General features: G+C 30.5%; 2 protein-coding genes across 2 annotated transcripts; both read right to left on the bottom strand.

Moving 5' to 3' along the window:
• Positions 1-1,181: 1,181 nt before the first annotated feature.
• LOC108734413 (guanine nucleotide exchange factor subunit Rich) lies at positions 1,182-14,189 on the bottom strand. The gene is made up of 18 exons (XM_025975344.1): positions 14,145-14,189; positions 14,002-14,093; positions 13,649-13,922; positions 12,604-12,768; positions 12,356-12,550; positions 10,647-11,007; positions 9,677-9,954; positions 8,871-9,018; positions 8,704-8,813; positions 8,511-8,642; positions 7,107-7,346; positions 6,499-6,613; positions 5,452-5,731; positions 4,965-5,221; positions 4,139-4,378; positions 3,883-4,072; positions 3,602-3,790; positions 1,182-1,802 (listed from the first exon to the last, which is right to left on the bottom strand). The coding sequence occupies exons 1-18, from the start codon at positions 14,187-14,189 to the stop codon at positions 1,454-1,456; spliced, it is 3,660 nt and encodes a 1,219-aa protein (XP_025831129.1). The 3' UTR covers positions 1,182-1,453.
• An 87-nt stretch (positions 14,190-14,276) lies between these two features.
• Positions 14,277-15,158, bottom strand: LOC112904680 (guanine nucleotide exchange factor subunit Rich-like). Its single transcript, XM_025975345.1, has 3 exons — positions 14,876-15,158; positions 14,559-14,819; positions 14,277-14,495 (listed from the first exon to the last, which is right to left on the bottom strand). The coding sequence occupies exons 1-3, from the start codon at positions 15,014-15,016 to the stop codon at positions 14,277-14,279; spliced, it is 621 nt and encodes a 206-aa protein (XP_025831130.1). The 5' UTR covers positions 15,017-15,158.
• Positions 15,159-16,151: the final 993 nt, after the last annotated feature.

Below are 16,151 nucleotides of genomic sequence, written 5' to 3' on the forward strand. Positions count from 1 at the left end.
ATATTATTTTAGTATCTATAATACATTGTTAAATTCATATTTCAATATAGGAAATGTTTATCCCAAATTAAATATTCTTCGACATAAAAGAAGTACAACACAGACTAGCAATTGTGTGAACATAGCATAACGGATATCTCGTATGCGACCAGCATACTAAATTACGAAAGACCGCCGTATACCGTAAACAAACTAAGCCTTTGGTTACAGAAACGAATTTACATTGTCGATTGAATTTAAAAATCGTCGTACTAGCTAGAGAGATTCTGTTTTGTTCATGAATTCACTTTAGATACTAGTTCATTGTTAGTGTTAGCCAAAAAATCTGGTTTCGCAAAATGTACAAATTGAAGGTGACTATCTCTACAATTGTGAAGAGATTCATACAATGGAGCAAATTAAAAGAAAAACATAAAAGTTTTCCAGTATATGTCATATAATTTTTAAAAAAATGTTGATTATAATATAATTTCAAACATGCCATAATAATTTTTATGAATTTAAAAACAATTTTGTTGGTATATAGATACAGATACGTACATTTATGAGGAAATTAATTATTAAGTCCTTTTTCAAATTTGGCTGTATCCTGTAGTAACTCAGAAAAAATATACAAAGGAAATCCCAAGGCCACAGGGAAAATTTTGGCTCGGCTATTAATTGACCAAATTGTCGTGTTTGTTGTTTACATCACTCTTGAACAAGCCTTCTATGATGCTCTGTCTTAGCTCATGAGGTGTTTGTAACGAAGCTTCTATTTGTCGCTACCGAAGCTGTAATGTTGTTCGATTTTTTGAATGCAAGAGGCGTTAGATCTTTTAAAATTCATCAACAGTAGAAAGAACTGTATGACTTCATGCATGAATGTTAAAAACATTGAGGACCTTGAGATATTGAAATACCAGAATTTCTTTGGCGTTATGAAAACAACAACTTTTTTGATTCGAAGTTTTAACTTCCATGAATCTCTCTATGCACCTCGGTCTACTGCTGTTGAATTGTGATAGTTTTAACGCCTTTTGTGTTCTAAAAACCGAATGACTTCACGAACTTCGTACCTTGCGGTAGCGGCAATCGGGAACTTCATTACGCACAGTTGCTGAGAAAACAAACACAGCAGTGTGGTAAATAGACGAAACTTTGGAGACCTTACTTTTGGGTTTGTTGTCGTACGTTAAAANAATTAATTATTAGTTATCAGAGTAACAGAAATATCAAAAATTCTTATTACTGATATGCACGTGTGAAAAAATATGGCACAACTGTTTTGTTTTGTTGCCTCGCCTTCAGTAAAATAAATACCAAGAAATATATAACTGAACAAAACTCAAATGGATACTGCGTAAAAAAAGAATATAGCTATGAACATGAAAATTGACTCGTTTTCAACTTATCACTTTTGACGCTTGCATATTTACATATTCTTATTATAAAATTATCAAATTTTAACATTTTACGAAACAACGCAACCAGTACTCTCTGGTATAATGGAACTAGATGGACTATAGTCTTCACTCTCGTTTTGACTGGATGGAGTATTTTGCCCGTCAGGTTTCTCGCTACTCCCTAAACTACCCTTCTGACTACTTACGAGTTCTCTGGATCCAATTTGACTATTGGAATCAGTACATGTACTAATTTTTCTGCCCTTTGGAGGAATGAATGTAGTTATTTTACTAAATGTCGCGGAAACTGCTTGTTGATGCTCTTGAATCTGCTGTTGCTGAATTTTCGTTGTCAATATCTTGGACAAAACCGAAATCTGGCTCTGTATGGCCAACATGAACGATTTATAACCAAGGCTGAAAAATAAAAGTTTACTTAATTCTCATTGTAAGCTGTAAATATTACTAACGCCTTTTTCTGTAAAATGCAGTTTATATTTATAAAAAGGTACAAAGGATGCATTAAGTTGCATCACTAATAAAATATGTGAGAAACTGGATAAAACTAAGTCAATTTCCGTAACTTTTCTCGATCTGACCGAAGCGTTCGATACCGCAATGTATGTATTGCTAAATTGAATTGTGCAATTAGGATTTACAAGGTAATACTCATTAACTGATAACTAGCTACCTTAAAGATAGGAAACAAAGAGCCAGAGTTGGTGACGTAGTGACTTCAAACTTATTACTACTTTCAACTGCAAAATATTAAATATAGTTAATAAAAACTAAATAATAATGCTTTTAACCTGTCTCAATTGCACGCATAGAATCATTAACTCTATCTAACTAACATATCGAATCAGTTTTTAAATTCAACAAATATTACTTGAACTAAAGTATACCTTTAGTTACTAAAGTTGTGAGTGTATAAATATTATATGGCGACCAAAATTTTTAATAAACTGAAACATGATCCTAAAATCTTAAATAAGTTCAAAATTAAAAGGGGAATAGATCATATCCATGCAGCTGTGTTAAAAAGAATAGCTCATTATAACTACCCCTTTAGTTAAAATCATAAATAATTCTGTATACTGGTAACTGTCTCCAAAACACTTTAAGGTAACTGAAATTGTCGGTGTGTATAAAAATGGCAACAAACAGGAAGTAATTATCGTCCAATAGACTTTACCTCAAATCTAGCAAAAATATTGGAAACTGTACTATCCAATAGATCCATAAAATTTTTAGTTAAACATAAGTTGTTATTTCTTATCAAATAAATAAATAAATAAATTAAACAAGATAACTTGGTTTCCCAAACAAACAAGAAGTAAAAATATTATAGCTGTAATAAGTAATATTTTTCATAATAACCTAGATTTAAATAAGCTAACAATTATAGCATTTCTAGATATAACTAAAGCATTCGATACAGTAAATCATAAACTTTTATTAGAGAATTTAGATAAAATAGGATTCAGAGAAACTCTATTGAATTTAGTTAAGAATTATTTAACGGATAGACAACAATGTATAACACTTAATAATGAAATAAGTAACTTTACTTATACACTCTCAGGCATCCCTCAAACATATCTAAAGATACATTCTCTTATACAGATGCTATTGTATTCATTGGTAATAATTGGGAGGAAGTTGCCAAAAATCTAAACTGATTAGTAGATAAAATTTACTTGTGGATATGTAAAACGACTAGCACTAAATACTGGAAAAACAAAATATTTGCTTTCTTAAACTGTATACAAGCTATTTCATATGATATGACTATTTTCCTAAATAGAAGCACAATTGTCTAAGACTCAAAATTAACTTGGGAATTCCATGTAAATTATCTGTTTATAGAGAGGTAGGTAGTTATTATACCTCTGAGGAGTTACTTGTGTATTATACATATATTATATATATTGGTTTAATAAATAAAATAAAATATAGCTACCTATCCCTAGAAAAAGTATGTGTGTGTCTACACCTTTACGCAAGTCTCGACTGAGTACTTTTTACTGTATATGAATTCACTAAATACTAAATTGCTAAGGCCGATAAAACTTCCCGTACTGTGTGTTTATCACTGTAATGTGACAAGACGAGCTACCTCGTTTCACACTACACATTTAAAGGTTTCATTCTGACGCAAAAGCATTATTTACTTCAACAATAGTGAAACGTCGTCAAGCTTGCTTTGTACTTACCATTCCCTATTTGTCCAGTTAAATAGCACCTGGAGTCCTTGTTTAAGTCTGGAAAGTGCCTCGATTGTTTGATCAGATGTTCTAGCTGAATTTACAGTTCGTATAACAGCCATTGCATCTCTTAACAGTATAGATATAATTAACGACCATTCTAAGCAACTTGCTTCCAAAAACAACTGCAGAAGATATCTAAAATCCAATTAAAAAACATAAAAAATAAAAATGAATGACCCTTAAAGGTTTAAGTTAAAGCATTAGTATTTAGTTTGTAAATGATGCACCTTAATTGAACTTCAGCTCTTTGTGATCCTTTTATTCCACAGTTCGAAAGTTGCTCCAAAACTTGTTGAGGAACATCCCAGTTTTCATTTATAGCATTGGCCGTTTCATTTTCAAATCCCCAGACAGAACTTGTCACGCTCATACTTGATTCTTCCCTTTTCGAATTCACAATGCTATCTGGAGGGCTCGCTGAAAATCGATATTAAAACTAAGCTATAAGAAGATAGTTTAAAAAATATTTAACTAATACATTACCTTCTAATTCGACCTGTGTCATTTCGCTTTGCTGATCCATCTCACTTTCGGAGACTTGACTATAATTTTCGACATTATTCATCGATGTAAGAAGACCCGTGCATGGTAAACCCCCGGGAAAACTCATGTAACCGCTATCGCCAATACGACTCGATGTTTGATTTATGTACATTGTATCTATGTGCAAAGCTTTAATCCTATCATCTAAATGCGCTGTGGGACTGTCCAGCAATGACTGCACTGAACATTGAAAGTTAAGTATTAATTTAATATAGGAACTGTACACGAAAAATTCGTTTTAGCAGCAGTATAAAAAATAAAAATATCAACAGAATACAACAACAGTATTTTTCAGTAAAAAATTAATATATTTATGTACAACATAACAATCTCAAAAAATTGTCAAAGGTGCCAAAAAATATAAATAATTGCGGTATATAGATATCACATTTCTGTTGACTATTTTAACTTTTGAATATTCTGTATTTAATGTTTTATTAATTATAAGTCTGTATCCACATAATATGACATTTCTAATGGGTGAAAAAATATACAATTACTTTTGTAAATTTCATTTAAATAAATTTAGTTTTTGTGTTATTGCGCATAAATAAATAACTTTCAAATATGTACATTTGAATATGACAAAAATACGTGATTAGTATGATTAGGTCTTCATAAACCAATAAAAATACTGGTTTTTAATTTTTAAAATAAATATACGTACACCATTGTATCACAAAAAACAAAGAATAAGACGATTAAAAGAAAAATAATGGGTACCATAATTTTTTAAACTATAAAAAACCGAGGAATCATCTTTTACCTGATGCTATACTTGTTCTCGGTGCATTAGTAACAGTGGGATACGGCCAATTGAAGTCTTGATGGATGCTTTTAAGAGCAATAACAAAATCATCTATTCTAGCTGCCCTGTCTTTTTCTCTAGCTAACCACGTTACCAAGTGGAAGTCAAGATGAGCAGCAAAATAACCTAAATCTGACAAACGATGCGATGACAAAAGTCTTCTTGCGTGACGTTGTAAAATGACGTCGATAAAAAACTCTTCAGCAGTACCATCCCTAATAATAACGAATTCAATAAAATGGGTCTTCATTTTTGAAATTCGTTTTATAGTTTACGCAAATTCAATGTATAGGCACAGTATTACCAAATTTTTCAGAATAATTGCTTTTTATTTTGGTTTAATCTAGTATGTTTAATACACCTAAGCAAAAAGTACTTTACTAAACTTTTTATAGTGAAATGATTATCTAAATTACTGTTTTTTTGAAATAATAAAGGTATCTACCTGTTCTCGTTTTTGATATTAACGGCAGACGATATGGATTTTCTACTTTTTAAAAGAGGAGATTCAGTGGAAGGGTTATTACTGTTGGTATTGATAGGAAGTTTGTTTTCGGGAAATTTTGGCGTAACTGTGGTACTGAAACTTCGGCATCTGCTCCCTTGAACGTTGCCCAAAATTAAAGATAAATCTTCAGCATTAGGGCTTACTGGAGGAGTCTGCGAAAAGCCCAGTTTTGATGGTAAAATAAATGATGTTCTCGGAGACTCTACATCATTAGGATCTGAAACATAATTATGTTTTTAAGTTCAATGACAAGTTTTCTGCAAGAAATAAACGAAAGGTAATAATCATATTACATACAACAGATTGTTAAAAGATCTTCACTATACCATATCACCATTATCCCTATTTAATAATTGCCACTTCATTTCAAATGTTGAACTAGTCCCATTAATGAGACAAAATTATGGAATTAGCTGACTATTAAAACATCTAATTAAAAGAAGGAAAGGTGTCTACTTTTGATATCAATGATGTTTCTGTTTAATTGGGACTTTTAATTAAAAATCACCAATATTTTGACATGTTCACCATGTTTAAATGCCTATATTTGGTTGCCTTAAGGTCAAAGTTAGGCTATAGCTAAACGCTCACCGAGGAAATCATTAGCTTAAGATTATAGTATGGAGAAACCGCAAGTAACGCGTGTGAAGTGTTATACGTTAGGTTACGGTGAGTGAGGATTCTCTGGTCGGTTCGTGTGAAGAGCTATTCACCAGGGGTAGTTATATGGACTAGGTTAAGTTATAGTACGAAACGCTACCTTGATTATCATGTGAAGTGCTATACACTATTGATTTAAATTAGATTATGGTTTCCTGATTGGCACATAGTACTGTGTACCAAGGGTTTAGGTTCCGTTATGGTGAGAAAGATGAAAGTGGTAAGCGTTATACAGCAGTATGCACCAAGAGCTTAGGTTAGGTTATGATATGGAGGATCGCCATGATTTTCTTAGAAGTACAATATAAAATGTATTTAACATACCAATTGCCCTCAAAAAGCGAACTAATTCTCTGGCCAATTCCCACTTCGATTGTTCAAGGGCGGTATCCAAGAGGAGAGTAGCATACTGTCTGCTGACCGAAGATGTTTCCAAGTTCTAAAAAATATTATATATTAGTGTTTTAAAATAACTGAAAAATAAAGAGAACTCTCACTTCTTCAGTTTTATATTATAGTAATTATTTAGGTAATAGTTTTATTAAATCATGTCTTGTTTTCATTTATGTTCAGGGGGGGGGGGAATTTTGTATAGGACAACTCAGTAATTATAAGAAATACAAAAAAGTAATGGCAACATCTTGGTTTCTTTTTTTAAGACAAATTTATTGCTGTTTTCAAAAACTTGCTTTCGGTTTTAGTTTTCGAGTTATAAACCAAAATTGAAAATTTCGAGTTTTGGCCACATGTCCCTATCTTGCTTGTTTGTAATATTCGTATTAAAATTAAAATTAAGGATTAAGTTTGCGATTTTATTAAATATTTTCAAAGTTATAGATCATAAATTTGAAACAAACTGAAAGTTAACTGTCATGTTATTTTATTTATTTTCTGATTTTGTAAATAAGTAGGTAAATTATTTAATATTTTACCTGGAGTATGATTAAGTATGACGCAGCAGTGTCCAATTGCTTTTTGGCCATACACTCTTGAAAAAGATCTTTCGGTTTGCCAGCAGCTGAAAACAGATAAGGCCACAAAGCTATTTCTGTTTTACGTGCACACTGAACAACCGTTTGTAAATATACTGGAAATTCCATTATAAATTCAATCACGCTTGGCAACTGGGCATCAGGTATTGGCTCTTTACTGGTCGCCTCCTCTTCCAGGACCTGAACCGCAAAACAATAAAAGTTTAATTCAAAACATTACAAAAAAATCTGTAGAATAAGAAGTTTCACCGTTATTTCGAATCGACGTTTCATTTTGATTTGAAGATCATTTAAATAAAAAATGATTCTGTATTCAAATTACATGGGACTCGACGGGAATAATGGAATTATAAAGTTAAAACAATAAGCAAAGTGAAAATAATAAGAGAAATACATTGTTAAATTCATATTTCAATATAGGAAATGTTTATCACAAATTAAATATTCTTCGACATAAAAGAAGTACAACACAGACTAGCAATTGTGTGAACATAGCATAACGGATATCTCGTATGCGACCAGCATACTAAATTATGAAAGACCGCCGTATACCGTAAACAAACTAAGCCTTTGGTTACAGAAACGAATTTACATTATCCATTGAATTTAAAAATCGTCGTACTAGCTAGAGAGATTCTGTTTTGTTCATGAATTCACTTTAGATACTAGTTCACTGTTAGTGGTTTCGCAAAATGTACAAATTGAAGGTGACTATCTCTACAATTGTGAAGAGATTCATACAATGGAGCAAATTAAAAGAAAAACATAAAAGATTTCGAAGTGACCCAGAATGGAAAAAATGTAAAAGTGATTTCTTAATCAACGAAATTAATATTTTGTTATAAGTGGCGAAAAATTTACGCAGAAATAAAATTTAATTCGTTTACAAATAATTGAAAAAGATAAAATTTATAGTCAGTCACGGATGGTCATAATGCTAAGCTTGCAAAGCGACTGGGAATTCGCTTATTAAATATTTCTAGGGAAAATCCTTTCAACCAGAATTGTCTTTTAATGAGTTTGTATTGGTATTTTTTTATAAGTTTATGTATGTTTATTTTTTAATTGTAGGTATATTTTAAATATTAAATATGATAGTCATTGGTGTGAACAAACTGATAATGTGAATAATTTTTTGTCGGTTCACACCATTGAACGTCTACGGTATTAACTTAGGAGCGTCTCTAGTTTTCATAATAGAAGAATTCCACTTCTTTTAAATGAAAAAATTCTTTCCATTAAAACATGATTACGAAGTATCATTATTATAAATGTATTGTATTGACAAAGTATGAACTTTTTTATTCTTACTCATTAGATTTTTGAAAAAAATTATACACTTACCTCGTGCAGCAATAGTTCTAACGAATGAGGAAAGTATGGTAAATTATTGCAACTTCGGGCAATTTCCCAAGCATGAAATCCTAGATTTCTTCTAATTAACTGCCGTAATATTTGATGTAAATACACCTGACTCTGAAATTTTAAACAAAAAAATAATAAAGTTCCATTGTCGTTGCACTGATTTTTAACTTACAGTTCTACCTAAAAAATTAAAAGGTAACGAGAATGAAGAATTCGAGTCGGATGTATACAAAGTGGTATCATTTTCACCGCCGAGTATTATTGCATCTTCGAATAGTATTGCTAAAATCGTATTAAATTTAATTACAATTAACCTGCAATTTTAGTATATAATGTTACCTAAGGGATAAATGCGTAAATTAAAAGGAAGCATAATCCTTTTTGACATGAAAGTATGAGTTTTGTCGCCGTCTTTTGGAAACAGTGGCAACCAAACTCTCATACCATGTGATCCACAAAACAGCCAAAGAGCTTCTGTTAAGTGAACCTGCGAACAATAAATAAATAAATAATAAATGTAAATAATTAAAAAAAAAAAAAAAGAAAAATTTTAATACTTCAGGAACAATTTCACAAACATTATCCAAACTTCTTGATAATATCGTATCGGCTGTTAGTTCAGTCAGAGTTGTACTTATTGTTATTTATGTGCCTGAAGGTTGAGTAATTCTACTAAAAGTATGGGTGAATTGGTGGCATTTAACTCCATTTGGTTATTGACTAAATTAACATTATTTTTCTGATTTTGTTAAATTTCTGAAGTTTACGATTAGTACAGATTTAACATTTTACTTTTTAGATGATCTGAGTGTTCTGTAAGTAATTTTAATGGATCTTTTTAACTAACTAATGTATAATGCATTATAATCATTAAAAATATTAAAAAAATAATGTTAACACACGTTAGTCAATAATTGAATAGAATTAAATACTAGCGCTTCACCCTCGACTTCTAGTAGAATTTCCCAACCTTCAGACACATCATAAATAAATATAAATAATAATAAGCAACAATATAAAATCTAGTATAACTCTGTATCCGAAACAATATCGTTAAGAAGTTTGAATCCATAAATAGCATTAATTATGTTGAAAATAAATAAAATAAAATTTGTATAAAAACTATTTTATGTAAAAATTATTACCTTTTCAACTTTTCTCTTTAAGGGTACCCAAACATTTTCTACACAACTGGCAAGGACGGTAGGCATGGAGCATGTATATCTATCTCCATTTTGCGATTTCCTTTGTACTAAAAGCAGGCGCCCGCTCACATTTAAAACAATATTTTCGGAGTTCGTGTTTTGATTTCTACTCGATTCGGTTCGTATACAAGTTAACGTAACTGAGGTCACACAAGCCGGATGCACACACAGAGCAGATATATCAATCGCTTGAATTTTGGAAATTTCCACGTTACCTACTAAATACAAATAATATTTTAGAATATAAGCAAATATTACTTTTTGGGCTACAAATACGCTTTTCCCAACGGTATAAAGGGTTAAATTGTCCAACGAAAGCATATCACACTTTCATCCTCTAAAATAATAAATACCGATAGAAAGCCTATATAAGCTAATTTATTACAAAACCGATTTTAACCATACGTTTTTGAATCCTTAAATGCAATAGCATTAAAAACTTGAATATTTCAGTAAAAATAACATACGTACGCTAAGCTAAATAAATAAAAATGGATATGAACATTTTTGTGAAGCATAAAGTTTGATATAAAATAGTACTATAGCATAAATGTAATGTAAAATATACGCGAAGCTCGAATAAATAATTTGTTTTGTAACAAACTCAGGCTTGCGAATAATTATATGACTAATATCAATATAAATAATATATGTCAAGTGAAGAGCAGGAGCACTTATTAGATGTTAAATCAATTTTTGAAGTTTTCAGACGGTATAATTTCTAAGTTTTAGAAACTAGATCGTCCGAAGAATGTACAGTAAGCTGTAACGGAAAAGGTTATAAGAATAAATAAAAATAGTAAAAATTAACAAAAGCGCATTTGCTAATTAACCTCCCGTTATTATAAGGTTTATATTATCATATATTCCCTTATCATAAAATTGTATCATTCAATATTTTAAAACTTACCACAGTCCAATCGATTCACCGACCAAATTGCAACTTCAGCATCCGATCCGAAAGTTATCAGCTGATCATAAAGACCATTTATAAGTAGAATTGGAGCGGTAACACGTACTATTTTAGCAAACCTATTATCTAATTTACATTCTTTGGGATAAAACCTAATTTCATCCCGATTATCTATGATACTGTAACATCCTAAAGCTATGTAGTCTTTCCACCATAGTAAACCACCTGTTATGATGAAATCTTTTTCCTGAGTTTCATTGCCGAATAATTTCCATCTTCGCGTTGCAATACAGTAGTGAGCCAATCCAGTACGACCAGCTACAGCTATGTTTTGACCGTCATGGTCTATCGCAGAATACTTAAAAAAGAAAGAGAATGAAATAAGATTTATAAATATACATACATATCAAAATAATTGTATAAGGGTATGCGGTATTAATTTGAAATTTCAACCAGTGTAGTAATTACTGACGCAACTTTTTATTACATATTGTTATGTATGCTATTATTTCGATATATACATAAGGCCATAAGCCTATAAGCTTAAATAAAAAAATTAAATGGGGGATTCAAATTTTCTTTCTTTCACACAGCCCATTTAAAAGAGTGTAATCTTTTTGTAAGAAAATTATCTTTCTTATAAAAATATTTCTGGACTTTAGGAACTGATAAGCTAATGAAAAAAATGCATTAGAACATTTTTATAGAATATTTTACGCTCTTTTTAATGGACTTACTTCCGTTTGTGTAAGTTTGTCTGCTCATGACATATCAACAAAAATATCTAATAAAATATTCTTTTAGATTGAAACAAATTTTGAAAAAAAATTACTAATATTTATTTATCACTCACTACACTGAGTATAATTATAATAACTGATGATGCCCTTATACGGCGAAATACGTATCAAGTGGCAAGTAAATATTAGTGATTTTTTTTTAAAATTTGTTTTACTCTAATTATAATTGTTTCACCAAGCGATAACGGTAAATATTTTAAATTTATGACGTATTCATTCTCATACTTTTCTTATAGAAAACTAAAATCCACACAGCCACCAGCAAATTTTAATACTGCAAGTTCTTCTTAGATCAGAGCATTTCTCATACATTACTTGCAACTATTAAACCCGTTTAAAAGAAAAGATTGAATCACTATAATATATATTAATATAGGTATTGAAACGGTGGATATCGGTAAGATCAAAAATCGACTTAATTTAATTTCACTTTACTGTCCACAAGGGGGCGTCTATAAAATATGTTCGCAAATAAGAGGGAAGGATAGGTATAACTTAGCGTAACGAGATATGACAAGAGGAGGAGTCTAAGGAAATGTGACGTTCGCAGCTCATCAATTTTATTTTAACGTGACAGTTCTTAAAATATTTCATTACGATAGGGATTTTCATTGCTATTTTTAATCATAAGAAATCGTTTAAAGGGGGCTGACCTAGCTTCTGTGACGTAATATTGCTAAGGGGGTCGCTGAAAGTATGACGTAGTGTGACGAAAGGGGGGAATCTAAAACATTGAAATTCTGACTGATGTATTTTATGGACAACCCCCAATGGAACTTATTAAATGTATATTTATGTTTTTAATTCAATAACCTGCCGTAATATTTTATATAATACAAAAGATTTTTTTTAATGACTAAAAACACTGACTAGTAATAGTACAAAAATCTCTCTTTTACAACTTACTCTTATTGGCCAGTTTGTAGCCGAATATGTAGACGGGATCGGAATAATAAGCCACTGTCTGCCTTCTGTGAGCATACTAGAATTATTTTCCCCGAAATTACCATCAGAACGATCTGAAAAGAATTTTCGTAACGTATCTACGGTGTTGACATATAATTTATCGTCCCCTTGAAGGTAAAGATGACTATTATGACTCTGAAATGTAAACATGTAATTCTAGTAACATATAGACCAAAAGTAATACTTACCATACAAGGATTAGTAGTTAAAGCACTTTTTACAAAATCTAACTGGACGACACTATATGCATACATTTTAATTTCATTTTCATTTCCGTTACTAATGTTAGATTTTTCTTTTTCGTAACGTAGCTTTCGAACCATCCAAAGCTCATATCCTTCAGTGGCGAATTCCTTATATTACAAAAAAATAAAATAAAAATTAGCACAATAATATTAAAAATCTTTTAAAAATACATACTAAATTTAATAACAACAAAATATTCTTTTTATAAAAGAATGAGAAGAAGCAAAAGTAGCCTTTTTGATAGTAAAAATATTTTAAAATAGATTTAAGTTAACCGCTACTACAGTATTAATAAATAAAATAAAATATGTATACACAAACATGTACAATGTACATATATGTAGTTTATTTTTAAAAGAAATCAGAAATTATGTACATTTTCTGCTCCTTTTAACGTGTAATTAGTATATATTTAGTGTAGTCTTTGCTGCTGTGTATAGGTACCCTGAGTACATCCTTACAGCCTAAAATGGGAATTATTTATTTTTTTTTAAACTCTAATAACGAATTATGTTGTTTGTTTTAATTTTATGAATATTATGGTACCTCTTGTTCTCTGCTGATGGCAATAAATACAATACAAATTGTAGCACTGAAAATACCCTTTTATACTTTTTAACATTATATACAGTCAAACGTTCCAAACCTCCTAAATACAACTAATGATGTTCGAGTTAGAGAAAACTCAAGTTATGAAAAATTTGTGCTTTACCATTAAACTTTTTAATACGGTAAATGACCATTCATTTTAGTTATTTATGTTTATGAATATATGTGCTTCGTCGCCTGATGACTCGATAACCATTAGTAAATATGATGCATAGGTACTTTTACCCAAGACCAAGAACTGTCAGTAGCAATTAAACATAAAACATTAAAGAATATGTACGTCGAGGGAAAAAATATTTTAATTTCCAAAAGATTTCGATTTAAAGAAATTCAATTTTAGAAGTTTGTACAAAGAAAAAGCATCATTATGCACTTTACCATTGAGGTGATGTGAAGAGGATTTTCCTTTTCTAAATCAACATGTAATCCGTAGTCCCAGCCCAATGAACACATCAAAAGAGCCCCAAATGTAGACCACAAAGTCAGTCCACCTCTATCCCAAGCTACTGCCATTGCACAACCATCAGGAGTCCATTTTATTTGACTTACAGCCCCTGGACAACCTGGATAATCTTTGCTACTTAGTACACACTGGTGCGATAGCTCTAAGCCTCCAGTACTTTCATCTACACAATATACAACACATTCCGAACTAAAACAAAATACAAACCATTAAAATTAATTTCTTACAAAACAATAAAAATTAATTAATAGCAGTAAATTAAGCTTACTTAGCTCTTCCAAATGCTATAAGTCTATATTTATGATTAACACTAGCATAAGTAGCATCTTCAATTCCTTGAGCCCAAATTCCTTGAGCTTGCTAAAAAAGTTAAAAATTATATGTAATAATTGATAATAGAAATAATCTTACATTTGGATCGANTTCTAAAGCTCTACCAGCTCCTACCCATACCATTGAAAGCCAATTTGTATACATAATATATATTAATATTTATAACTATATAAAAAATACACAATAAACTGCTTTGTATACCCAAATAATTTAAATGAAATGGTAGGTGATGTCAAAATTGTTACCTTTTGAAACTTGTTGATTAATACAAAATGGAATTCTTCTTAAATCTAATGTATAATCTCTATTTTGAGTACCATCCCATCGATAGCGTAAGACATGAGCCTTCTTTGTTGATATCATAAATTCTGTCATAGTTGTACAAACTATACCGGTTATTTCTCCATCCCATATCTGGATTTCTTCTTTCTAAAGATATATGAAAAAAAAACTATCAATTTTTGCAAATAGCTTCAATTTAATTATACTAACTAAAGAGAGATGAAGTGGTGGAATAACTTCTTTGATAAATAATTCAGCACTATCCCTCTTCAAACTTTCATGTGGAGAATCAGTTTGTACATAAAGTCCTTTTTGATCAGCCAAAACTTGCACATTGTAAAATAATAAATGACCTTCTGAAGTTACAATAACAAACATACTTGAATCTGGTTTCCATTCCAGGAAAACATTCGAGCCAAATTTTGCGATGGAATTCGAATCGCGACGATGAAAAACAATTGGAACACAAGGCTAAAATTCGGAAGTTAAATAAGACAGCACTGTTTTGAATAAAAATGTAAATATACTTTGCAAAACCATATCGATATGGTATCATCAGTAAGGATAGCAAATAGAACCTTTTCTCTGTTACAAGTGACTTGTTTTATAGAGCTTCCTCCCAATTCTGGTGTCTTTAATACTTTTGGCCAACCAATTGGAAAATACATGTTTGATTATTTCTTCAAATACATTAATCTATTCCACCTAATCGTCAACATTTTTGTAAAAGTAAACATTCATTTAACAAAAAAATCTGACGTCTAACGTTCCCATATTGAATCTAATTAACCTCATTTTTGTGTTACTTTTTCTTTTTCCTCCATTGGCTTCCATATTATTTTAGTATCTATGATGGGTATGTTCCACGTTTCATTTGTCAGAATTAAAAAAAAGGTTGCCATATACAGTTGCTATACTGTGACAGTGTTCGAGACACTAAAGTTAATTTCGTTATAATGGACGTCTTGACCTCAAGCGTAATAAGTTTTACACCAAATAGCGTTATCAACAGCAGTTGAGATGGTATATGAAAAGGTAACCATGGTACACTACCATTACGAAATGTGCTCACTTTGGATCACTGCAGACTACACATCTATGGACCTCTATGGTGTGGAGCATTTTTTATTTTCATAGAGAAGGATATGCTTATACTAATTTGTTTTTTAATAAACTTCTCAATGTAAACAAATAATGCCAAAGCCCTGTAGTTTACAGTAAAAAATTAATTTTATATGCCCTAACATTGCTGATAATGCTATTTGATGTACTCCACATTTCTGCTATTTCACTTGCATGCCACTTGGTACTGAATTAGTAATTCAATAACCATTCAATAACTAACTTTCAATTCAAACTATCCTTAACTTAATAAAAAATGCACATAGATAAAAAGACGTAGTATGTATACCTACTAGAAGATACCAAACATGTATATTATAGTATATCATATTTTTCTTGATATAAATATGCTCTATAAAAATATATCATATCCCTGTTAAAGCCAAATTTTCTATATTTTATATGGTTATTAATGTATATATTTAGAATAATAATAAATCAGCCTGTATAGGAAATATTTTTATTTTGTCAACTTAAATAACATCTAGACTCTTGTTTAATGTAGTTTTCCTTTCTTTTTAGAGGTGGTTTTGAATACATATTTTATTAATTGTTATGAAGTTAAGTTATTACACACAGGCAATATCAATACAAAAATTTACTCTCCTTTAGTTCACCCCTACATTTATTCTTTAGTAGTTTAGGCTACGCGTTATCTGTCATGGTGGCATTTAACTCCAT

Source organism: Agrilus planipennis, unplaced genomic scaffold, assembly GCF_000699045.2.
Source record: "Agrilus planipennis isolate EAB-ADULT unplaced genomic scaffold, Apla_2.0 scaffold96, whole genome shotgun sequence".
Lineage (NCBI taxonomy): Eukaryota > Metazoa > Arthropoda > Insecta > Coleoptera > Buprestidae > Agrilus > Agrilus planipennis.